The 26,039-nt window shown below is 55.4% G+C and overlaps 1 protein-coding gene across 1 annotated transcript in view; it reads left to right on the top strand.

Annotated features, from left to right (window-relative positions):
• Positions 1–1,833: 1,833 nt before the first annotated feature.
• Positions 1,834–26,039, top strand: part of KLF13 (KLF transcription factor 13) — a 47,002-nt gene continuing 22,796 nt past the window's right edge. The window contains exon 1 of the mRNA XM_063091307.1: positions 1,834–2,797. Coding sequence (XP_062947377.1) covers positions 2,212–2,797 — 586 coding nt within the window. The 5' untranslated portion in view covers positions 1,834–2,211. The remainder of the gene's footprint in view (positions 2,798–26,039) is intronic.

Here is a 26,039-nt window from a genome sequence, read left to right as displayed (position 1 = left end):
AGGGGATGGGTGTCTGGTAAGTCAGTGTAGGGCCAGCTCCTTCTTTAACGAATTGAATGACTGTGACATGTGGTGGGAACAGAGGAACATTCTGAATCAGTACTTGGTTAGGACACAAGTCTCTTAAATGTCATCAACACAATCTGCCTGGAAGAAGTATGATTACTTTCTGCCAAGCAGAGACCCTCCTAGAAACTTGACCCAGCCGAGAACACTTTGTAGTCTGCTCAGAGGACAGCAACAGGGAATTTTAGGGCTTGAGTTAGATACTCCCGGTGCTCAAACGTCCACGCATGTTTACAGTTCATCATAACATGCAACCCAGAATGGCTGTCTCAGCTGTCCTTTGTTACCTGGAAAGCGAAGTCTTTTCTACCTGGGCCCCAAATTAATTCGGTGAGAACTTGAACTCGGCCATCGCTCTTAATTCTGTGAGCAGGATGACTCTCCTCTCCCCCTCCTCGGGTCCACTGGCGCCGAGTGCCTGGGCTACCTTCACTCTCCCGGCTTCTCTCGGAGTTCGGCAGGCCGCTGACTCGTTGGAATGGCCATTAAGCACAATGAACGGGGAGCCGCACCCCTTGGTCTCAATACCCCCGGGTCAGGTACCGGGGGCTGCCAGAGAGGGGCTGGAAAAGGAGAGGCAGTAAGGGGCTTGCTGAACACGGTTCTGAGGCGTAGGAAGTTCTTACGCACGGGTTTCTTCGGTGACTGCCTAGGCCTGGAGAAAGGCGTGGGCCGCGGGACGGGGTGCGCCGGGGAGTCAAGGGCAGGCGGGCCCGGCCCAGGCAGGGAGGCCGCGGGCGAGCACAGCCCAGCGTTTCCTCCGGGAGGCCGGACAGCGGGTGGGCGGGGCGGGGCGCTCGCAGCTGGTGGCGTTTGAAGCCTCCGCGACAGCGCAGGAGAGGGGCAGCCTATGGAAGTTGGCAGCGGGCCTGGGGCAGGGAGGGTAGGAAGAGGCCACACGTTCCCTCATCAGCGGCGCCCGCCGCCCCAGCACGTAGTTCACTCCCGCAAGCACAGGCCACGGTGGGCACGTCACCTGGGCTGCCCGGCTGACACGAGCTCAAGGGCAGCGCGGCCGCATCCCAGGTCCCCGACTACCCCGGACGAATCGGGGAAGCTCCCGGTCCCTCCAGCGACAGCAGCCCCGGTCGGGCCGCACGGACGCCCGGAGCTCAGCAGGGGAGGCTCCGGGCGCGGCCGTCCCGGGAACCGGCAGCGCTGGGGGACGATGCGAGGTTCCGCCCCAGGGCTAGGCCGCAGCAGACACGCCTCCTCACCGGCGGCCCTCGCGGGCGGGGCTGAGACAAAGGGACCCTCAGAGCGCCCCCCTCTACGCCGGGGTCCACGGCTGTCATCACACAAAAGCCCTAGCAGGGAAATGCCCGGCGGGGTCCCCGCTGCGGGGGACATTGGCAGCGCGCCCGCGAACCCACAGCCAGGCAGCCGCGCTCGGACGTCTTGCGTCACTGAGCCTCGCGCCCGGCTCCCATTTCCGCCCCTCCTCCCGCCGGCCAAGCGGGCACGCCCATTGGCGCGCCTACGCCCCGCAGCCCGGTAGGCCTCTCCAGCGGCCCGGATTGGCCGGCCGTGCCGTGTACCCACGGACCAATGGCGTCCGCCCCTGCTCCCGGCCACGCCCCTTCCCCAGGCGCGGGCCCGCGACCACACCGTCCCGCCGGTGCGCGCTCCAAGCTCCCCGCCCCCTCCGCGCGCGCAGTTACCCGCGGCCGCCTCCTGTAACCTGCGCCGCCAGGATGTGGCTGGGGGCTGACGTCGGGTCCAGATGTGGCCCCCGCCCCGCCCACCCCCGGGGCCGGGCCGCCCACACCGAGCAGCGGCGCGCACGGCGGCTGTCCCGCCAGCTACAACGCGCGGTTAGGCTGCGACCGCGACTCGGCGCAGTCATCCCTAACGTCGCCGCTCGGCATCCTTAGGACTGCCGCCCCTATCGCCACGGGGACCCCACTCGCCCGCGCCCCCCATGCGCTCCCTCTTCGGTGTCCGGCCGGGAGGGCGCCTCGTGGACGCGGAGCCGCGCGGGTGACGGCAGAGGCGGCTGCGCGCCCTGCTTAGCCCAGCCCAGCCCGAGAAGAGGCGCGCCGCGCTCCCGCCCCCGCCCCCGCCCGCTCTCCCGAGGCCGTGGGTGCGGATGCGCCGCTGACGACTCGCAGCGACAGCACCGCCACGGTCGGCCGAGCCCGCAGCATGGCAGCCGCCGCCTATGTGGACCACTTCGCCGCCGAGTGCCTCGTGTCCATGTCGAGCCGCGCGGTCGTACACGGGCCGCGGGAGAGGCCGGAGCCCCGGCCCGAGGGCGCGGCCGTCGCCGCTGCCCCTACGCTGCCCCGCGCCGAAGAGCGCCGGGACGGCAAGGACAGCGCCTCGCTCTTCGTGGTGGCGCGGATCCTAGCGGACCTCAACCAGCAAGCGCCGGCGCCCGCCCCGGCGGAGCGCAGAGAGGGCGCCGCGGCCCGGAAGGCGAGGACCCCCTGCCGCCTGCCGCCCGCGTCGCTGCCGGCCCCCGAGCCCGCCTCCCCCCGCGGCGAAGGTGCGGCGGCCGCGCCCCCCAGCCCCGCGTGGAGCGAGCCGGAGCCCGAGGTGGGGCTGGAGCCCGAGCGGGAGCCGGGGCCCGCGGGGAGCGGCGAGCCCAGTTTCAGACAAAGGGGCCGGCGGGGCCGAAGTCGCGCCGACCTGGAGTCCCCGCAGAGAAAGCACAAGTGCCACTACGCGGGCTGCGAGAAAGTTTACGGGAAATCCTCGCACCTCAAGGCGCACCTGAGAACTCACACAGGTCAGTGGGGCGCCCGGGCACCCCGAGCGCGCGGACGCGGGCCGGCGCCAGCTGCTCGGCCACGCCCCCGGGGCCGCCGGCCGGGCGCGAGGTGGGGGACGGCGCGGGGACGGTTGGTCGAGGCCGGGCTTCGCCCCTTACCCCGCCGCTCCGTCCCGCGGTCGGCCCCGCGCGCCGCGTGAAGCGGGTACCCGCTCTTGGAGCCGGCGCCCGCCAGGCGACCGCGCCCCCGCCGGGCACGCCCCCTCCCTGGCGCGCTCGGGCGGGGCCGCGGGGGAGGATGTCGTCATCTGGGCCGGGGGCTGGGGCCCGCCCCGCCCAGGCCGGGGGGCGCGCGGGCAGGTGCGGGCCGCCTGGGTGGGGTCCACGGGCGGCGCTCGTGGCGGTGGGCAGCCTGGGCTCCCGGGAGCCGGGGGTGGGTACTCCCTCCTGGTGCTTGTTCTTCCCTCCCCCGCCGGCAGGGCACGCGCTAGGGAGGGGAGGGGCCTGCCCAGGCGCGCGGCGGGTGAAGTTCACCCGGGGACAGGGTTCCCTTCAGCCACTCGGCACATTCTTCGCTGTCCTCTTCCTGTAATTTTTCCAGCGCTCTAAGGTTTAATTTGTCGTAACCAGAGCCAGCAGCGGCGCTGGCCGACGGCGGGGGGAGGTCCTGGGTCCCTTTCCCTTTGTGGGAGCCCCCGCCCATCCGGCCGGCGGGGGCGCGCCCGGCTCGAGGGGCTCCCCGATCTGGCGGCGCTTTCTTCAGAACGGAGCGCCCTGCCCACCGCGCCCGTCGGTCTGCGCCGCCCTCTTCACCGCCACCTCCCACCTGCCCCGGGGCCAGATGCGGGCCGGCGGCACCTGCACGAGGGAGGGCGGCTTGAGCCCGCAGTCTGGGAGCTACCGGCCGCTGCTCGCCGCGACCGACCTCGCGACAGCACTTGCTATCGCACGGGCTGGTACTTTGTAGTTGACTCATCGGGGTAGTTTTTTTCATTTTTGTTTTGTTTCAACACTAAAATGAAGGCATTTTAATGGATGGCAACCCTCCCTTCTCCACTTTGGTTTAAAAAATCGTCTATTTCTCCTGAGCTCATGCGAACTCTTATTTTACACTTAACTCTTCCACCTTGGTGGCGGGTTCAAAACTTGCACACTTAATATTGTTACCTTGTTTCCAAGGATTGCCTCTTCTCATTTGTAAAATAGTTCACGTGCGGGTTAAACGGTAGTCTTCGAGAACCTGGAGCTGAAGGTTCTTTTCTCCCGTACATTTGGAGCTTAGTGCGTCCGAAGTTGCACGTGTCGAGGCCGGCAGATCTCGGACGAACTTTCTTTCCCCTCCGAGGCTGCCCCCGGGTACCTAACTCCTGGCTGTGGCCACCCCAAACCACGTGGCGGGTGTTGGGTTTGAAGATGAAAGTGGGCTGTTTCTAGGCGTTCCGGGTCAGAATAAAGGGTGTGTGGGTCCAGTGGGGGGTGGGATGGGGTGAGTGTAGGGGTCTGAGATCCGCTTGGGAACTCCTGCAAGGGTGGGTATGGCCATGGGGGAGAGGCCGAGCTAGGTTCGGAAACTCCTGTGGACCCTGAATACGGGGTGAGGGCAGCGCTTGGGGTGTGGCCGGGGTGAGATCCGCCATGGGCGGCGAGGCCCGTACTGGGCGGGGAACTTGGCTGGGAAATCCTTCTGCAGCCGGTCTCACGGTGGCCTCCCACCAGGCAGCACCCAGTAGCCGGTTCGTGAATTGCCGAGGGGCTGGCCAAGGGGAGGGGTTCGACGTCGTGGGCGGAGTCGGTCCGGCCGGGGCCTCAGCCCGGGAATGTTTTCCCGGTTGGCTCGTCCCTTCATTCAGGCTCTGCTATCCCTGAGCGAGACCATTAACTTGAGGATTGGGGCAGGGGCGCTGGCGACCCGAGCCTTCCGCGGCGGGTGGGGGTCGGTCTGTCGGGAGTACCTGTAAACCCAAGGCAGACAAAAGAGGTTGGAGCCAACTTTCTGAGTGCGGGTAGAGTGCTACAACGCCTATTCTTAGAGTAGGGAACTCGCTCCGCCCTCCAGGTGTGTAGAGATCGGAGGCCCGACCTCCAGGATGGGTGGATGCAGGCCTCCGAGTCAGGGGTGCACAGGGTTTCCGCGGACAGGGGAGGGGGGTAGGAAGAACGCATATTTCCAGGCCCTGGGCTCAAGCCTGCTGCATGCACTTCCAGCCTGCAGCTGCAAACTGCTGTCCGGGCGAATTTGATTGTGAGAGTTTTACATCCCGGGAACCTGTTTCTGGAGGGAGTCTGACTCAGCTTCTGGTGCAGGGCACCTCTGGGAAGCCCAGTCCCAACCCCTACCCAGGTGTGCAGAGTGTAAGTAACTGGTGTTCATGGGGGGGGGGGGGAGTGGAGCAGCGGCCCACAGAAGAGAGAAGCCAGCCAGGCTGGCCCAAGGCGGTGACTGAGGGGTCAGGCCACACTTGGGAGGCTTCACTGTAGACCCTGGTTCTGGGGTGGCTGTTTTGTTTGTGGACCCCAGCAGTGTTTTGGGGGTCTCTGCAGGCAGTGGCTGAAGTCATGCCAGGCCTTCTACTGCACTAGAACCTCCACCCTCTCAGAACCCATAGTGATTTCATGGCAGGGGAAGAATATTAAAAATCACTTTAGCCAAGAAGGTAGCCATCAGTTCTGTGCTGTTTAGCTCTGTGACCAGATATAGATTCCCAGACCTCCCTGCAACTTGGTGACAGTTGCCCTGACTTCCTGGAAAGTGTTGGGGGAAGTGAGATGGTGTATGTGAAAACACTTTGGGAAGTGCAAGGGTCATCCTTGACTCTGGGGGCACCTGGTGTTCCTTGGGCAAGGCTCTGCTTTGCTCTGCTCTTCTACCCCAGCCCCCTATACAGCTGCTTGCAAAGAGCTGCAGTCCTGGTTAGCTGTGTGGCATTGTGGTCTGTCACTCTCAATAGTCATCCTGTGAACAGATTACCCTCTGTCACATTTAGGTAATTGTTGATGTTATAGCATATGTATGATAAAGCAAGACAAAGGAACAAGCACTTTTGCAGTTCAAGCCACTTATGATTTGGTTGATCAGAATTTCCCAGCTCAGACGTGGTAAGTTTGCTGAGAGTAACTTTGGGGAGCAGCAAGACTAGGAACAGATTTTCTTGGAGGCTGAGGGGCTATGATGTGGAAGTTCGAGGACCTGCAGAAGGACAGTCTTGGCAGGGGCCCTCTTGATAGCAGACCAGTGCCCCTGAGCTGGCCAGGTCCTGCATCTGGAGTTTTCTGCTTGTTATCTAGAGCAGTGGGGCTTGGTGGGCCTCCAGTGAGTGGCCACTTGGTCTTTCTTGTCAGAGACACCCTGAATACATTCCTACCTATTTGTCCTACAAAAAATTGTTTTCAAAACGGCTCTGTGCCCTGTGTTCCCTCCAGCGTTGGGAGCCAAAACATTTTCTTACATGTTGCCCTGCCTGGGCCATTTCACTGGTTCTGGGGGCCCAGTGGGGAAGGTGGTCACAGTTCTGTGGGTGGCCCCTCCCTCCTACAGGCTCTGAGTGACATTCAGGGTTACCTGGCCCTGTTTGGGGTGGAGTGGGAAGTAAAGTAAGATGGTATTCTCTGAGCCATTTCGTGTGATAATTTGGGTGGGGTCAGCCTGAAGTTTATTTTTAGCCACCGAAGCAGGGACTTGATCGTGAGTGAGATTATTGGGGCAGGGTATGTAGGCCCCCTCCCCAGCAAGCGTTCTAGCTTTGGAGCCTTGTTTCCAAGCACACTGTCACCCAGGCAGCTTGTAGGTACTCCCTGGTACAGCTGCCTCCAAGAGGTAGCCTGTCAGAGCACAGGGTGACTGGGCTGGATCTCCTTTACCCAGGGCAAAGCCAGGCTCGCAGATGGCCAGCGACATGCCCAGGCCAGTGGCTTCTGCCCTTGTGTCCCCACAGCCCCAGGCTGCCTGTAGGCCCAGTTGTGAAATTCTTCAAACAAGGCAGAAGTGTGTGCACAGCATGTGAGGACCTCCCCCGCCCCCTCACTAACCACCATTACGCTATGTGAGTGTGTGTGTTTCCAGACCATTTCCATGGATTTGTATGTATGCATACACCTGCATCTACATAGACATTTTTAAAAGTACATAAATAGGATCCTAGCAAACATACTCTACCACAGGCTTTTGTTCTGTGTGTTTGCTTAAAGGAAGCATCTTCATTCCTTTTCATGGCCACATGGTATTCCAAGGTGTCATTATATGGCAGTACCACAACTTACTTAACCTCTCATCTATTGAACGGACAGCTATGTTGCCTTTTTTGGTTTTTTCTCTGATAAGCCGTGCAACAATGGAGTGTGCTGTATGTCTGTGTTGGTGCAGAGGAGCTGGCATTTCTGTAGGATGGAGACCTGGTGGTGTTATCAGCAGTGTTGATGAGTGTTGGTTAAATCCGACATGGAGCTACTATATTAACTTAAAAGACATATTTTTAGAGGAAATAGACTGCAGTTCTTGGTGTCCCCTGTGCTGAGGGAGACTTGCTGTGTCTCTACCCTACCTTTTAAAAATTTTTACTTCTGGGCCAGCCCCGTGGCTCACTCAGGAGAGTGCGGCGCTGGTAGCACCGAGGCTGCGGGTTTGGATCCTATATAGGGATGGCTGGTGTGCACACTGGCTGAGCGTGGTGCAGACACCATGCCGAGGGTTGAGATCCCCTTACCGGTCAGAAAAAAAAAAAAAAAGTTTTTTTTTTTTTTACTTCTCCCAGTCCTTTTGCACATGTGAGAGCATTTGCATCAGGGTCCATATTGAGAACATTTCAAATAACACCAACCAAACTGTCACTCCTGTGCGCCTTGTGGATGACTCTCCTGGCCTTCCTCAGTTCTGGTTTTCCAGAGTCTGGGGAGTGCTCAGCCCCTGCAGCAGTTAGGTGTGGCCTCCTGGCAGGGCAGGCAGGGGCTGGGGTGGCCATCTCCCTCCTCCCTCCGTCCCTGGTTGGAAGAGGGCTGGAGGCTGTTCGGATAAGAGCAGTTAAGAGCAGTCACTTAACCAGAGGCCCCATGTCTAGGGCTTCCAGTCTCTGGAACATGAGGGAGGTAGGGCCCTGCCCTTCAGAGGAGGTGCTATGAAGTCCACACATCAAAATGAGCTTCTGACAGCTCTTCATACCCTTAGGTCCTGTTTGCTAGTACTTTACACATAGCTTCAATCCAGTTGGTTGTTTGGCTTTTAGAGTTGCAAATCAAATGGGGAAAGCAAAATACATTGAGAGCACTAAAGTCAAGGGAGGAAACAAACTAGCAAGTTACTAATGCATACACACATGTATATGTGTGTGTTTAAATATGTAAGTGAAGAAGTCCCACAAATCCAAGCAGCGTTGGGACAAGCGGGGCCATTTGTGGAGGGACATGTTGCTCCTCCTAGCAGTGTGTGATGGCAGCTGCATTAGAGACCCCGTAATCATTGCCATTCATAGCAGGGATCTTGTGATAACAGGGTGCTGTGAAGGGTGTCCAGTTTGTGCTTTAAGATAGCAGTTAAAATAGTTTTAAAAATAAAAGCTTCTAGAATGGTACACTCAGCTCTCACAGTTGTATCTAAGACTTGTCAGATTGCTTGTAGGGGCCAGGCATTGTTCTATTTGCGTTAGTTTATGTTAAGTTGTTTGATTTTCACGAGGATCGTATGAAATAGGCACTACTAATTTTCAAGTAAGGAAACTAAGACAGATGCCCAAGGTCACACAGCAAGTGAGGGGGAGCTAGGTTTGGAGCTGGGGTTTGCTTCTGGGCACCTGTGTTCCTGAGTTTGGTTGTATCCACTGTGTGCTATGCCACTCCTGTCTGGACCTGCATTCCAGGTGATGGCAGGTGAGCAAGGCCCCATGGTATTAGAAGCCTGCATGTCCCCAGCACACTGTTTCCCTCACAAATTTTTATTGCTCCTGAAATGTTGAGGGAATAGTGCAGTGAACACTTATATGCTCTCCCTCAGAAAAGTCCATCTTTTTGGTCTTTTATTAATTGGCACTTCAAGGATTGAGGCCAGTTGTTCTGTAAAACATCTCACAGTCTGGATTGTTCTGATTGTTTCCTTATGGTTAGGTCCAGCTTAAACAATTTTGGTCAAAAATATGACACTGCTGATGCTGGGCCCTTCCATTACACCATGCTGAGGAGCAAGGAGGGGGCATGCGATGTCAGCTTGCCCCATTGCTGATTACAATGTCACTTGCTCCATTGCTGGTTAAGGTGGTGTCCGCCAGGTTTTCATACTGTAGAGGGACATTGTCCTCTTTTAACTAATGAGTAACCTGTGGGCTGATGATCTGAGGTTATGGCTTTTTGGAGGGCCAGGGTGCCACCCACCCTGTGTGCAACCAGGTGCCATGCTGCAGCAGGTGTGACATCTGTTCTCCTTTAGATTTTGAATTCCCTTCTGTTTACCTGGCTGGTTTCTACTTCATCTTTCAACTTCCTTGACTGGACAAATGTTGGGATTTGGGGATTCTGCTTTGGAGGGCTTTTAAAGTCAAAGGACAGTGGGGTTGGGGGAAGCTTAGGTGCTCCTTTCCCCAAACAAACAAGACACCTGGGTTTTACTTTGAATGAAAAGGTTTCCAGATGGTATTTATAGCCAGCTGGAAAGGTAGTTGCTAGTGTATTCTTGCTCACTGGCCCCCATACCCTGGCTCTGTGGTCACATGCAGCCTGTTTCCCAGGCCTGGGCGAGGCCTGCAGCTGGTGATACCCCTAAAGTCTTGGTTTGTCTCTATGTGCTTTCAAGAAAAATATAAATATTCATCTAAGTCCACACACCTTAGCCTGCTTTTCTTTCCTTTCACAGCCCCAACTGGGATTATTTTCTTGAGAAGTCAGCTTCCGGTCAAGATGGGAATAAATTTATCACCAGCTTGGCAGTTCAGGAGCAGCTGCTGTGCTGTGTGGCTGGGATTGGGGTGGGAGAGATAGCCGCCAGTGCAGTCTTCAGGGCAGGAGGCGATGAGTTCAGAAGGCTTCAGCTGCTGCTCCAAGCCAATATAATGGAGACTTGAACTCTTACTTTTTATTTTTGTTGGCAGTGATTAGACACTAGGCACTTATTCCAAGACAGAAGAAATCCTCACCCAACCAAAAGCTCTGCCATTTGGCACCCCCCCACACACCCCTATGTATACACATGCATATGCATATATACACACGTGTATACATATATGTGTGAAAATATTTCAAAAAGTTCACGGAAAGATTCATGTTATCTTTTAATTCTATTTTACCACAAGCTCTTTGATGTACCCTCATATACACATACATGTACATACATACATGTATATGAGTATACATACATACATTGTGTGTGTGTGTATGTAAATATGGTGTCTTGTTCATTGTTATGGCTGAACTGAGCATCCAACCTGGAACATGGTGGCTCTGTGGGACTCTGATTTCTATTTCAGTTTTAGATCTTAGGATCCACCCTTATCCCAGGAACTGTGGTTCAGGCTTCCCAGGGAGGCACGGAGTTCCCGCAGTTGGAACTTGGGCCATGGTAAAGAGGCTGCCTGTCTGCCCTCCCCCACCCTCCACTGCCCTCACCTCTTTTAGTGAGCTGGCTCTGGTGGTCTTCCACCCTGCTGCCCATCTCCTCCTGATCCAGGGCAGGGTGGCGATCACCTTTTTCTGTTGGGCATTATGCATGTGTGTGGGGAGGGGGGCACAGGATGGCACCGAGGGCCAGAAACACAGCCTTGACAAGTCCCTAGTTTTTACCAGCATCGTTCTGGACAAACCACAGAGGGCACACTTCAACAGGCTTATTGGTGGTTGGTTGGTTTTTTTTGTTTTTGGGGAGGGGTCCAGCTTAAATAATTTTGGTCAAAAATGCAACACTGCTGATGTTGAGCACTTCCACTACACCATGGTGGGGAGTCCTGTTTATTGTTCTCCTTTTTTGAAGTTCATGATGCAAAAACACTTGCTAACCAGGAACTTGGCCACACACCACGGCTGTCAGCCAGTCTGTCCCAAGGTGACCTGTTTGGAAAAGCACTGAGGCTTGATGCTTCAGATTAAATGTCCTTGTGCCATTGCCATAGGGGCATGACCTGCTCTGCATGGATGGGTGACCCTTGGTACCTGGGCACAGGACAGAAGCTTATCTCCTTGGAGCCAGAGCTCAGGGTACATCATAGAAGAGCTTTGCAGAAAATGGAGGCCAAAGTGAAAAGTCACTTGCCAAAGGGTACATGTCTCAGTGCCTGCTCTGGGCTCCTGCCTCAGAGGAGCTTCTGCAGGTAGAGTTCTGGCATGTGCCTGTCTCCTGTAAACACAGGCCAGTTGGAAGGAAGCTTGGGAATGGGGAGAGGATGACGTGTGCTCAGAGGAGTCTGGGAACTTCCCTACCCCACACCTAGGTCCCCTACACAGACATGAGAGAGCTCAGCGCGGTGTTGGCCGAGTAGCCTGGCCAGTGGTCAGGGGCCCTGGGTGGGGCCTCCTCAGTCCCTCTTGGAGGGGTAGCTGTTAACCATGAGGGGTGCTGGATCCTTCCCCAGTCTGGCTTGTTGGAGGATGCATCTGCCTTCCTCCCTTAGTAAGGACAGTCTGTGAACACAGCGGTGACCCTGAGCGTTATGGTGATTTGGGACTACGGGAGCCTTGTGGTTCCAACCATGGGACCTCCCACTCACTCACGGGATTCCAGGAGAGGTCAGTGGCTCTTCTCAGAGGCTGGAGTCACTGCTGGGGTAGGTCCAAGCTGTGGATGGGGTGGGGCGCAGAGGGTTGTGGCAGGGTGGGAGGTGGCCAGGTCCTCTGCAGAGATCTTCCAGATATGCTGGTGGCTTAAGGGGACCTGAGAGTCATTCTCCTTGGTCCACGCCTGAGTATGTGCAGGACCTATGAGAAATCAAGCCAAGAACTTCCTCCTTCTGTAAATTCCTTCTCTGAGCCTTTTCACTTGTCTAACATTTTTTTTCCCCTTTAGAAATTAAGGTGCATAACTCTCTTTTATTGTGTAAGTGCTTACTAAAAAGAAAAAGAATAAAGGGATCTTGTTTGGGGGCTAGAGGTAGAAGTTGAAGTTGATGGCAAAGCATGAATAGGGGTTTTTACAAGGATGTTGGGAGGAAGATAGGAAACAGAACAGGCACATGTGGGTCTCAGGGCCCGACTCCTGTGTACTCTAGGAGGGGTGCAAAGGGCCCGGGCCCAGCAGGCCATTGGCCTGGAGTTTCTTGGAGGGTTCAGGGTGCTCATCTGGGTCACTGGCTGGGCAAGCCTGGCCCCAGGAGAGTGTCTGGGAGCTGCAGTCAGCTCCATGGGTATACCTGGGCATCCTACCAACAACAAACCCCAGCAGGTTTTCATTGAACAAGAAACGGTAAATTGGAGTTAGTTACACAGTTCCACTCACACAGATGTAAGACATGTACAAGTGACAGACAGGCTGGTCGTCTGGCAGGCCCTCTGTTGTCTTGATTTATGCATTTTAGCTCTGTGCCTTCCTGGCGTGTGGCCATCTCCTCAGCCCATGACCAGCCAGGTGTGGTTTGCCCACTGGTCATTGGTGGTGTCTGCGTCTTCGCCCCGTTGTCCTTTCCTGCTGGCTATGGTGAGTGACCCGGGCGGGGTGGGCGTGGACTTGGGTCCCCTCGGTGCCATCACTGAGGTCGCCCCTCTTCCTCCCCAGCTTGGCTCTCGGAAGGGTTTCCCGGCTTGTTCATAGTTGCTGGGTTTGTCTCCCGGTGCGGGTGGTGTGGGGAGGAGGCCCCTTACCTCAGCCGCCGGGGCCCACAGGGGCTGTGGCTCCTGCGGCCGTGCATGCTGAGGGCGGTTCCCAAGGTTTTACTGTCCTTTCCAGAGTGCCCCTTTTGTCTGCTTGCAGGGCAGGTCCTTCTCTCTCAAATTATTTTGCCACTTGACCTAAGGTACCAGGGCATTTTTTGGTTGAGTCAGAGGGGCTTTGCAGGATCCCATCTTTTGTCAAGATTGAAATGCAGTTTTAGCATTTCATGCCGTGTCCCCTTTGTGGTGGGGTCCAGCTGCCGGAGCGAGGAGCTGGTGAGCACCTGTGGTCACAGGCATCGTGCTGCTGTGTTGGCAAGGAAATAGGTGGGTGTCCAGAATTACTGTCAGGCCTCGGGGTCTCAAAGGTTCTGATTTGAAGCTACCCTGGTGATGGGCTGGTTATCACCTGTTAGCATTTTGCTTTGGATAAATTGTATCATTCTTTAGTTCACTCATTTCTAGCCTTTGAAAAACCTCAACTTTTGTCCCCTTTCCCTGATCTTCCTCGCTGCCCTGAATTATGAACTAAGCATATAAACTCCTTTGCGCGTTCAGCACTGAGTGTAGCCTTGGAAGATGGATATTTATGTGCTCTGTGTGTGTGCCTTTGTATGTATGTGTGCGTGTGGGTATGCATGTGCACACATGGTCAGCTGTGTAGCCAACGCTCAGGACATCGTTCCATTGGAAGTGAGCCGGTCATGAGGCCTCTGGCAAGGTGGTGCAGGTTGCAGGAGGGGGACAGCCCCATGAGCCCTAGGGGGCTGCATCACTTAAGGGCCAGTGCCCTGCAAGAGCGGGGGTGGGTGGAGGGAAAGGGCAGGCAGGACCAGCCTTCAGGGTAGAGGGAACACCTTGGAGCTGAGCAGGAGGGTGCATACTCGACCCCCCTGGGGCACTCTGGGCAGTTGGGAGCTCCATCTTGGGCAGTTCTGCCCTCAGTGTCTCTTTGCTCCTCCTCCTTAGGCCTGCGGGTGCCTGGTACCTGGTGTGTGTTCTGGCCCTGGCCAGTGGATGGGAGCTGAGCTCTTCGGCTGTCCAGCAGAGGGTTCTGCCTGTCTCCATCGTCACTTCTCTCCTCCTCCTTGTATTCTGGGATCTGAGCATGTTTCTGAACTGCCTTCATGGTTTTCCAGCCCTCAGGACAAGCAGCAGGTGGGCTGGCTGGTGAGCAGGCCCCCAGGGGGCATGAGGAGGGAGGGGAGGTGCTTCTCCTGTGTGCTATAGCCTGGTTCAGTTTCAGAGACCCTTCGAGAGAGGCTGTGGCTTCTTCCTTCCGCACTCTGGGGACGTCCTGGCGGTGCATCCTGTGGGGTGCTGGTACGAGGTGGCTTGATTAGCTGTTCTGGTCATAGGCAGGGTCCTCCTACACAGCAGAACTGGAGGTAAACACTGGGTTGCCTTGGCAACTGGGCAGCTCTCAGGCTCCAAGTGCTGTGGCTAGAGAGGTTCCCATTGTCTCAAGTTTCTGGGATGGGTTTCTGTTTTTATTTTTTATTTTTTCATTAACTAGAATGACTAAGATACCAAAATGCCTGACTGAGTTCCTGTAATTTCTTAGTAAACATTTGTCTCCCCTTTACAGGAGGAATGTTTCAGTGATTTGTTGACTTTTTGTTTTAGTTGGTGGCAGGGTGCTGGTGAGGCAGGGTGGGGGCAGCACAGGGGCCCCCACCGCTGCAGCTGGCATGGCCACAGGCGGGACAGTGCTAGCCATGGTCCAGGGACCCACACCAGGATTTATTGACTTTGAGAGTGATTAAGTCCTATGGAAAATTTTGTGGAGATGCCTCTCTCCTTTTGGAGTGACAAAGGCTTACAATGGGAGCTTCCAGAAGCCAATAAGTCTGTCTGAGCCCGAGAAGTACCCTCCCTACCCCATGCCAACTGTGCTGTGAGAGGTCCAGACCTTTCCCTGGAGATCAAGGTGTGAGCTTGTTTTACATCTTGGTGCAGGTGACGTTTTTGGTCATGCAGGTGGCCTGGGTCGGCTGTGCCCGTTTGGTGTCCTTCTGCCCACCTGCCCGCCATCTCGGCAGCAATGTCCCAGGTGGCTCCTTGCTCAGGAGCAGTTCTCGTGCAGGCCTAGCCCTTCACCTCAGATTCCACTGGGCATCCCTGTTCTATCCACCTGTAAATTCCCTTGCACAGAGTCACCTGCCCCAGTGAGGAGCCAAATGAATACACAAGAAAGCAACTCCATTCATTTTACCATCAGTAAGGCTGACCAGGCCCCCTAGTGGGTGGTGGGTCCCATGGGCTGCTCTGCAAAGCTACACTAGGCCTGTTTCCAGGGTCCCGACTTTGTCATGGATTTGCAGGGCCTTGTGGGTTGCTTCCCTTGACACGGGAAGGCTGCAGACGAGCTGAATAACTACAGCCGGGCTGGCTTTGTGGACCTGCGTGGAAAGCATCTCCCTGAAGCAGCGCCTGTTGCAGTCACTGTGAGGGCAGGGCCCACCAGCCCAGCCCTAAAGGAATTGTCCAAATGTGCTGCATTTATTTTAGAATGAGTCCCTGCTGTTGCTTGTGCACACCCTGAGCCCTTCAGCATTTCTGGGTTTCCCTGTTGAGTGCCAGGCAGCTGTCCCTTAGCATGCGGTAGAGTCCTAGGTGGCACAGGGCTGCCGTGAGGGTTTCATTGGTGTCTCCGCCCCACAGCATCCTTCCTTACCTGGGCACCAAGAAACTTCTTGTCACCTTTCTCTCTTTGCAAGGCAGAGACAGTCCTCGTAACACAACCCCTTTCAAGGATGTACACAGAGTTTGACATTTTCGTGAAAAATTTACTTTTTTATAGTGTTTGAGAAAACACTCAAAGCTATTGAAGTGGTACTGAAAAATATTAAAGGAGTCCAAAGCATGAACGCTTTGGGGCATTGTGTGAGGTTCTCAGCACCTCTGTGCCCTGCGTAGTTCTAATGAGCCTCGAATCGCCGCCTCATCTCATCCCAGACAGCTGCATGGAAGTTAGACTCCGTAGGTGTTGTGTGCTTTACTAACCAACCTTCTTTAGGAGCCTCTCAATGGTTTATTTTTTTATCAGAAAAAGGCCTTTTTATCTGATTATGCTTTGTTCTTTAACCAGAGACAATGTGGCATATTGATGGGGACCCCTGGCTTTAGGGTCAGACTCGACTGAGCGCAGCTCTGGGTTTTCATTTATAAAGTGGGCCTGGTCATTTCTCTAAGGAAGATATCCAAATGGCCAACAGACATGAAAAAATGCTCAACATCACTCAGCATCCGGGAAATGCAAATCAAAACCATATTGAGATACCATCTAACCCCAGTTAGGATGGCTAAAATCCAAAAGACTATGAACGATAAATGCTGGCGAGGCTGCGGAGAAAAAGGAACTCTCATACATTGTTGGTGGGACTGCAAAATGGTGCAGCCTCTATGGAAAATGGTATGGAGGTTCCTTAAACAATTGCAAATAGATCTACCATACGACCCAGCCATCCCACTGTTGGGAATATACCCAGAGGAATGGAAATCATCAAGTCGAAGGTATACCTGTTCCCCAATGTTCATCGCAGCACTCTTTACAATAGCCAAGAGTTGGAACCAGCCCAAATGCCCATCATCAGATGAGTGGATACGGAAAATGTGGTACATCTACACAATGGAATACTACTCAGCTATAAAAACGAATGAAATACTGCCATTTGCAACAACATGGATGGACCTTGAGAGAATTATATTAAGTGAAACAAGTCAGGCACAGAAAGAGAAATACCACATGTTCTCACTTATTGGAGGGAGCTAAAAATTAATATATAAATTCACACACACACATACACACACACACACACAAACCGGGGGGGGGGGAAGAAGATATAACAACCACAATTATTTGAAGTTGATACAACAAGCAAACAGAAAGGACATTGTTGGGGGGGAGGGGGGGAGGGAGAAGGGAAGGAGGTTTTGGTGATGGGGAGCAATAATCAGCTACAATGTATATCGACATAATAAAATTAAAAAATAAATAAATAAATAAATAAAGTGGGCCTGGTCATGCTGATCTCCGAGGAGTGTGTGTGTGCATGTGCGTGTGTGCGTGCACACACAAGTGCACGTGCATTTTTAATCTGCAAGAGCCGAATTTCATCTGCTGCACTATTGCTCACAGGCACCTGGATGAACAGACATTTTTGCTGCCTACTCTTGAAAAACAAATGGGAAGACAAGTTAGAACTACCTTTATGAAGTAGGTGCTGGGTCTGCCACAGGATCCTTACAGCCTGCCCTGACCTGCCCTCTGGATCTGCCCTGTGGCACATGTATGGGGTGAGCCTTACAGCAGTGTGGCCCTATGTGTGCCCAGCCTCAGCTCCCGTGTCTGCGAAGTGCCGGTCTTGGGGATGCGGGAGGATGAACCAGGAGCAGACTGCCAGAGGGCAGTACAGACTGAGCTTCTGTGAGCATCCTGTTGTTGCTATGGAGACTCTGTTGTCAGGTGCTGGGCTGTGCTCAGACTAGGGTGTGGCAGCCCCCATCTAAGGTGAGCCTCTTTTATTACCAGGTAACCGAGCCCTCCCAGGTGCTGGCACATTGTACCTGGCTGGGCTCTTTAATTAGCGGAAGCAGCTGAAGTGAAACCTCAACATCGAGGTGAAACACTTGGTCCCTGGTTTCAGAGCACTTCTGGATGAGCCTTTCTGCCCAAGGTGGGCTCAGAGGTACTCCCCCATGTCAAAAGTCTTGGAGAGTCTCTGGTGACAGGTGGCCTTGCCAGTCCTGTGAGCGACACCACCCAAAGGGAAGGGTTTTCTGAGCCCGGGTAAAACTTTCTGGGCAAGACTTCCTGAAGCATGCATCTTGGGCGAGGGTGCTGCCTGTCCTCCCAGGCCCAGGTACCACCACAGGTTTTGTGACTGATAGCCCTGCTTCAGTTGGCGACTGACAGAGCTCCTGTTGGCAGAGATGCTTGCTGCACTCGATCACTTCACCCCAGCTCCTCAGACACCAGCAGCCCAGAGAATCCCACTCAGGATCTGCGCCTGCTGTTTTTGTTACTTGCCCGGGCTTCTCCGGTTTCAGCAGGCGTTCCACTCTTGTTTACAGGAGTAATTGCCTTCGTCAGCTCTGGGCCGTCTGCGGATATATTATTTTCCTTTCCTTTCTTTTTTGGGGTAGCGGTTCTGTGTTTGCAAAGATGAGAATTGTTTCCCAAAAGGAAGCACGGGAAAGTTTTTGAGGCCAGCTTCTCAGGCCTGCTGTGGTTTTGCGCCCCTTTCCTGCATTCCTTTCATCTTCCTCTAAGTGTGTTTGGCATCACAATGCTTCCTGTGGGTCTAAGGTGGATATTTCCAATGACTGTAAGTAAGAGCATGGCCTTCTTTTCTCTCCCCTGGCATCCAGTTGTCTCAGAGGACACTTGTGACTGTTCCACCAGGCAGAGCCCACTTGCCAGGTGGGGCAGGGGGCGTTCCTCTGCATTCTCTTGCTGGCCCTCATCAGTACTTGGACAGAGGAGGACACTGAGGTGTATGTGCCATTTCCACGCCCTGCTCATGTGGTCTCAAGTGGGGCTCTTCCCTCTTCTGCTGTGAGCCACTGGGTATGGAATAGCCCCTGGGCGGGGGGCTGTCCTGCTCCCCTGCTCAGGGCCCTGGGAGAAGCAGTGACAAGGCCCAAGGCAGCATGCTTGGATGTCTTACAGAACGCAGAGTCGGGTGGCTTTGCGGCTCCAGACATGCCCCAGCCCTTCTCACGGGGATGGGGAAGCAGCCTCCCAAACAGCCCCTGCGAACCCCAAGTCAGTATGTGCATTGTCTCAGGCCTTGCACCACCCTGTGTCAAGCATCAGCCCCCAGCGAGGGGAGGGAGACCTGCCTTTAGGCTGCTCACCTGCAGGGGAGGCCCTGTGGGTGCGTCCAGCCTACTGTGGGGACAGCATGTGGCCTGGGTGCCGATGGGCCCTGGCAGGGGCCATGAGCCCTCTTGTGCCGGCAGCACCCTGGGCCACAGTAATGTGAACTAGATTTCATGTTAGGAGATGATTTCCAACTGCAGGAGTGACCTGAAGTTTTCTGCTTAAACTGCTCATTGTTATGGAGAACTGGTGAGCTCAGGGCTTCCCAGCAGCGCATGCAGCCCAGCGGCCAGCCTGGGGCCTGGGTGGGGACATTCCACCAAAAGGTCTGCTTGGAAAGGCCTGAGGCAGGTGGCCCGAGGGCACAGAAGTAGCCGTCCCTGACACAGGTGACTGAATCGGCTGAGGCCTCCTCAGTCTTCCCAGGGGGCTCCCACTTAAATATCTCTTCCTTGGGAGGCCTCTTGCCCCACACGCGTGTTTCCTTGGGCGTGTTACTGGTCTTCAGTCATCTTTGTGTGATGGCATGTTTAGTGTCCCTCATCCCTATGAGGCTGCACATCGCCAGGCAGATGTGAGCTGTGCATGGCATGTGGCCTGTGCCTGGGTGTGTGCAGGAAACACTTGTTGTGTATAATGGCCTGGCTGTCAGGGATGACTGGTTCTAGGGGTGCTCCCCAGCCCCCTGGACAAACACTGCCAGCACTTTCCTAGTTACTTCCTATTAGTACCTCGTACCTGTAGGGTCCCCGGGCCTGTCACTTTAGCCCAGAGGTGGGGCTCCCCCCCATGCCCATGCAGATGGGGCCACCCCAGCAGTGCCCCGGCAGCAGCCTGCAGCAGGAGGGCAGTGGCACTTGGTCTCCCGCCCTCACTTGCAGCAGCCCGAGGTGTGTCAGCACAGTGGTCCCCAGCATGTTTCTGTTACCTGCCTTCACCTGCGCTTTCATACCAGAGCACACTGAAAGTAGGCCATGGCTAGGCATTTCCATGGCCAGCTGGGAGGGACAGGTATACTGGGGACCTAGGCCAGGAATCCCCAGCCACCTGGATGCTCACCACACTTGGCTCCTGGGTGCCCTGGCTGGTGGCCTTTGCCTTTGGAGTGGCCTCTCCCCACTGTTGTGGGCCTGGCCCACAGGCTGAGGGGCCTGTCTCTCTTCTGTGTGGGGAGGGTTGGGCAGTGGGAGGGAGAGATCAGGACTGGGCTGTCAGAGGATTTGTGCTAGGAATGTGGAGAACAAGTGTTGGTGCTTGGGTTTGCAGATTTTTCTTCTAAAGGCAATAGAACCTTTCTTTTAAACAAAATCTTGGAATGCAGTGTGGAAAAGAGCTGGGTGGATTGCTGAGGTGGGAGGATTTATCTCCATGCACACCCGGGCACTCTGCACACTCACCCTGAGGACTGCCTGCAGCGAGGTGGCTGCGTTGTCCTGAGGCAAGCACAGGGTCCTCCCTCTACCTCCAATGTGGAGGGGACGGAAGCCAGCTGAGTGGAGTGGGGAGGGAGGGGCTGCAGGTAACCAAAGGAGGCCAGGGACCCACCCTAGGTCCTCATTCCTGGGTGTTCAGCCCACGATGCTTCCAGTTAGGTGCAGGCTGACCATTGGGGCTTGGCCAGGGATATGGTTGTGGGGTTGGTGTCCTCTCCTGGCCCTGCAGAGGGGCACCATCCTGGCCTCCCAGCCTTGGGCAGGTGGTGGCTGGGTCTGGACTCTAGGGGTTGGGCAGGAGGAGGCAGCAGTGAGATCCTGGTGAGAGCAAGAGGCAGAATAGGAAGGAGGGGTGGAGGTACGCTCAGCAGTGGTGGGCAGAGGGATCTCCTTACCCTGCATCTCATGCTGGGCTGGGAAGCTCTGGGTTCCAAAAGGGAGAAAAGAGTGGGTTGCCGTGGACACAGGTGTGGAGATGGAGGCCAGTGGGGGTGGGGGCTGGACCCAGCTGTGTAAAGCTGATTTTGGGTGTGTCAGCAGACAGTACCAGGGTCTGTGAGGGCAGCACCTTGTGGCCCCATCCCACATGCAGCTTAGTGGCTTGGGAGGCCCGTGCCCCCTGCCCACACTTTTGCACTGCTCCATTCAGGGCAGGTGACCCCACCCCACCTGGACTGGGTCCCTAGCGGCCTCCCTCCTTCTGGTTCCTGCCTAGAGAGCACTGGGGTGGGGCAGATCCAGGCCTGAGTGATCGCCACTTGCCCAGCAGTGGGCAGCAAGGGGACAATTGGGCAGTGTCACCAGATCTCATCTTGAGACTGAAAGGAAACCCTTGGGTGAGCGTGTGGTGAGCTGCTCCTGGGCTGCTCCAGACCCCCACTGGTGACCTCTCCCCTGTTTTCTGGGCCCTGATGTCGCCACATGGCAGCACCCTCCTGCTGCTGTGTTGCTGCAGCGTCAGAGGGCTGACAGTGCCAGTGCGGGCCTCATGCTTGACTCTGACAGGTGCATCTGCCCGGCCGACCTGGGGTAGGGTCTTCAAATGTCATTAGCCAATGAAATCATCTTTGCACCATCCATTCATGAAAGTGGAATGATGACCCACTGGGGGGCTCCATCTGCCTCTCCCACCCCCTTGTTTGCTGCTGATGTCCCTTGGGTGTCATTTGCAGCCGCTGAAGGGAACAAATGCCTCTGTTCCTGCTTCTGGAGGGAGGAGCATGGCTCCCGAGCACCTGTGGTTGCCAGCGCAGGGCGCAGGCGTGCAAGGGCCCCAGTCCCAGCTGGTGCCTTCCTCAGGTCAGATACCCCCAGCCTGGTCCCAATGGGGCCCCAGGGCTGTTCTGCTCAGAGCACCAGGTCAATGATCTTAACGTTGCTGGGAAGATCACCCATCTGTGGCTCCCGGAAAGCACGTTCTTCCTTTTTCTGAAACTCACAGCCTTCTCTCCCTCTCCTGTTGTCTGTTTTTCTGAGCCCAGAAGCAGCTGAACTCCTGCATAGCAGCTGCCACAGTTTCCCTTCCTGGATTTGGTTCCCTCTATCCTCACCCATCCCCTTTGGTGAGAAGGATGTCCCCAGCCCCACCATCAGCATAGACCACCCATGTGGCTGCAGAAGCCCCAGGCCACAGCCTGGCAGAACCACTTCCCACCCCAAAGCCTCACACCGCACCCCTCACAGAGAGGGGCACCCTCTCTATGCACCCTCTTCTTCACTTTCAAAGGTATCACCTTCAGCTAGAAAAAGAAATGAAAACACCACCTGTGCCTCAAAATCTTCAGTTTCTAGATAGGGACATCCCAGGCACTAGATAGGGGGCCAGGGCTCCTGCTGGGCCCTATGGGGGTCAGCACCATGGGTGGGCTAGTGGCCTGGCCAGTTGACTCCTCACGCACCACTCTGTACCTGTCCATGCCAGCAGCGTCAAGATAGGTGCAGACTGGCTGGGCAGTTTGGGTGGGCCAGCAGGGGAGAGGAGCAGCCTGGGGTCCCAAATCCAGGGGTGGGGAGCCTGGGGCAGAAGCAGTTTGTGGCCCCAGGCCTTCATGGGGTCACAGCCCTGAGCTCAGCAGCTGGGAGGATTTGAGGGCTTGAGAAACTGGCAGGTCAGGCAGGGAGTTGGGGTTAGGACACTCTCCCAGGACCAGCAGGTGCCCCCATGTTGCTCTGTTGGCAGCACCAGCCTCCCAAGAAAAAGCCTTCTGCAGCGGAGCCTGGGAAACTCCGGGAGAGACCAGGGTGAGCACCTTCTTTGCTGAGATCTGCTGGCCCAGTGTACGCTGGGAAATGCTGTCCTTGGCACTTGTAGGGAAAGGGTATCTCACCAGAGCTGCCCACAAGGTGCGTCCTGAGAGGGTTGGAGGCACGGGGACAGAGTGGAGCCATCTGGAGCCTTCCTGGGTCAGGGTGGTGACATAACAGAGGCCGGTGGCAGACCCTCTGGAACTGGGCGTGTATCTGCACATCAGGGGACCCTCGGAGGCCGGCCATGCTGGGGAGGGGCTGCTGCCTTGACCGTGGTGTTGAGACAGCAGGGGTGTGGGGTCCAGGGGGTCATTCTGAGATGTGGAAGTTTTCCCCATCAGAGATGGAGTTCTGTGGCAGGCCCTTCTCCAGCCGGGGATGGGTGGAAGGACGGGATGCCCAGGTGTGTGTAGCAGGGAGGTAGGCAACATGATTTGGGAAGCCAAGGAAAAAAATGGCTAGAGGAGACGTGGGTATCACAGTGGCCAGGCTGAAGGCACCATCCAGCCACGTGGCAGTAGCATGAGGGACCTCGACCTCTCAGTGTCCCCTCTGGCCTCTAGGGCCCCACGGCTGCGTGCAGGCCACAGGTGGGGCCACCCCCGCCGTGGCTGCAGTTTTGGTAGAACACGAGTGTGTGCATCTCCCCACTGCACGCCCCAGCGCAGGCAGCCAGCGCGTCTCTTACTGTTTTCTCCCGCATCGCGTCCTTGGGTATTTCTGGCCTGGCCCTTGTGGCCACTGCCCGTGGGTATGCCTCAGTTTTGGAGGCCTCTTCCTGCCCTATCCTGGCACATCTCATTTGCTTCTGAAGGCCAGAGGCGAGCCCCGAGCCCCAGGTTTTCTTGCGGGTGGAGGAGAGTGGAAAACGCTGGGCTTCATTGGAGAGAGGATGCTGGGCTTCTTCCCATGGGTCAGGGCGACCGCGGGAGAGGCGACATCTAGAAGAGACAACTGCGCAGCAGGCACCTCCCACTGCTCTCTTTAACTTGGTTTTGCACCAAAGTGACAGTGGGGCTTGGGCCAAGGACCTGCGTGCTGGCGGCTCCTGGAAGGGAAAACACTAGCACGGCACTCGCGCATGCGCGCACACACGTTTTCCCTGAAAGCGACACATTCATTGCAGACAATTTGGATAATTCAGAAAAGCTCAAAGAATAAGTTAAATGGCACTTGCTGTTTTACCTCCCAGATGGGACTGTTGTGAGGCCCTGTTCTCAATGAAAATTCATAAACGTAACAGCCCAAGAAGCCCTTCCTGGCAGCCCAAGGCATGACAGTCGCAGAAGGTGGGCACAGCAAATGGGCAAGCTGTCTGCCCTGGCCACTGACAGCTGCATTTTTAAGAGCTCGGGGGGTACAAACTGTGCCTCCGGACTCCATGCCTTGGATCCCACGGGAAGCCTCAGTTGCTGGCACTAGTTTTAGCATCATTCAGGGCCACTTGTAGAGGCCTGGTGTCTTAGTCCATTCAGTCTGCTATAACAAAATACCACAAAATGGGTAAACAATAGAAATTTATTTCTCGCAGTTTTAGAGACAGGGAAGTCCAAGATCAAGGCCTTTAGATTTGGTGCCTTCTTGCTGTGTCCTCTCATGGTGGAAGGGGTCTATTTTATAAGGCACTAATCCCTTTCATGAGGGTGGAGCTCTCCCAAAGGCCCACCTGCAAATATCTTGGGGGTTAGGTTTCAACATAGGAATTTTGGGGGACACAAACATTTGACTACAGCACCTGGTGTTCTCTCTGGAACCACAGAGTGCAGAGGGTGCTGCAGGATGGGGTGGAGCACTGTATCCTTCGCAGGCCTACTTCTTCCACTCTCAGAGCCTTCTAGTCCCCTGACCTGGGGGCATCATGGCCGTGACTGTCACTGCATCGAGGGGAGTCCCAGGACCTGGGCAGATGCTTTTGCTGCTGCCCATTTAGGGAGGGGAGGCTATGTTGCTTCTCAGTGGCCCACCTGTGCAGGTCATCACGTGGACACTGTTTTCCCAGAGCTGGGGATAGACTGATAGGAGCCGCTCTGCCTGCGGAGAGGCATGTATCCTGTGGGTCAGCAGTGGGCGCGGCAGCCCTCTCGGCAGCTGGATGGTGGCCATGCCAGGGGCCTGGGGATTGCAAGCTGCTTGCTTCATGCCATGCTGACCCTGGACCCTAGTCTCTGGGCCCGGGCTGGCTCCAGCTGGTATCAGCCTCTGCTTAGTCACCTCCCCTTTGATACTGGCATGCTCCTGGCTAACTGAACATGCAAGTGGTGCCCTCTTCTTAGTGCCAAGTGGGCAGTGGGGAGGAAATAGGGGGATGGCTGCAGGAGAGGCCACCATGCCCAGGTGTGTGCCTCTGTGCCTGTCACTCAGTCCAGGGGAGAGGGACTTCAGGTCCTTGGGGCTGCTTCAAGCCCATTTCTCTTGGTCTTGAGGGCTTACCAGGGGTATAGCTTCCAGTGCTTGTCCTGCCAGTGTGAACTAATGAAAAGCAAGTGAGTTCAAATGTCCCTGGAATTTCATATAAAGTTAAATGGTAAAGTGTAATCAGTCATATGTTCTTGGCTGAAGCAAAAGTACTCAGAGGGTTAGGGAAGCTGCCAAGTCCTTGGAGTAGTCTTTGTAGGATTTGTGAGCATTTCATGGGATGATGTGCTCTTTACCAAGTGAAGCCCTAGAGAAATTCCCCTGACCTTCAGCCGTTCCAGAACTTAGAGAGGGTATGGCATGTGCCCTCTGTTTTTAAGCCAATGTGTACCTTATATCCCAGGACAGGTCAGCGTCTGCTGGAGTCAGAGTGGGGTATTAGGATCCTGGACAGGGAGACTAGGCTTTGGGACTGGGGAGGGTAGAGGAGGAGCAGAACAGGCCCCTGAGACACAGGGCCCCTGGATGCCCACTTGCAGGCCATGTAGGCCCGTTGTTCAGAACCTGTCCTGGTTTGAATGAGACCAACTGTCTGTCAGCTGGACAGGTGATGTCTGTGACCTTCATCTCATTACAGATCTAAAAGGAGGAAGTATGTGTGTTCCACTTAGGTTCTGTCTTCATCAGATGCTTAAAATTTGGGGTGTGGGAAATTATGTCCCCTCAGGGTTTAGGGGAAAGGAAATGAGACACAGGGCGTGGCCTTGTGCACTTGTCTCACCCACTGAGTGTTGAGAGAAAGCGGTTCAGGGTGTGTAAAGCGGTCTCTGGTCCAACTTCCTCTACTTTTTGCTAGAGTCTGGGACTTGTATGGGGCCTGGCGTTTTGATCCAGACCTCAAAGGATCCACAGGGCATCTTTGGCCTGGGTGCAGCCCTCTAGAAGGGCCTCAGAGGTGGCCCAGGCCAGTGGAGATGGCAAAGCCCAGTGAGCTCGGGGATACCTCCATGACCAGGCCAGAATGCAGGCCTAGCATTCACTGCCCAGGGTCCTTTCTGGGCCTCGGCAGTTTTGAATAGGTGAGGAGTCCAGCTTTTAATGGCCTTTCTGTAAAAATGTGATAATGAAGGCAGGAGTTGGGAGCTAGGAGGGAACGTTGATGTACCTCCAATAGAGAATTCCACAGTGTCTCCAAGAATGACTTGCTTTATAAGATGACTGAACTCCACCGTTTTTGGACCTGATGGCAGATTCTAAGTTGGGGCAAGGCCTGAGAAACCCAAGTCAACAGTCAGAAAATGTTGTGCAACCATATAATAGACCTGCTTCTGGTGCCTGAGACCTGTTCTTGCAAGAAGTTGTCTGGACAAAAGACCATGATTTGAGTGCCTTGCATTTGTTTTTATTTCTGATTGTAGAAGTTAAGCATGTTAATTAAAGATGATTTGGGAAACAGGAAAATATCAAGAGAAAAATTAATAAGGAGGAAAATCAGTAACTGTCATCTCACTGTCCATAAGTCACCACAATTAATGTTTTTGCATATGTATATTTTAATATAAAGCTGGGGATTGTCCCATATGAGTCATTCATGTTCTACATTTTCCTTCTTTAACATTCTGTTACG

Source organism: Cynocephalus volans, chromosome 3, assembly GCF_027409185.1.
Source record: "Cynocephalus volans isolate mCynVol1 chromosome 3, mCynVol1.pri, whole genome shotgun sequence".
NCBI lineage: Eukaryota > Metazoa > Chordata > Mammalia > Dermoptera > Cynocephalidae > Cynocephalus > Cynocephalus volans.
Note: the sequence above shows the minus strand (reverse complement) of the source record. Positions and strands in the feature narration are given on the sequence as shown.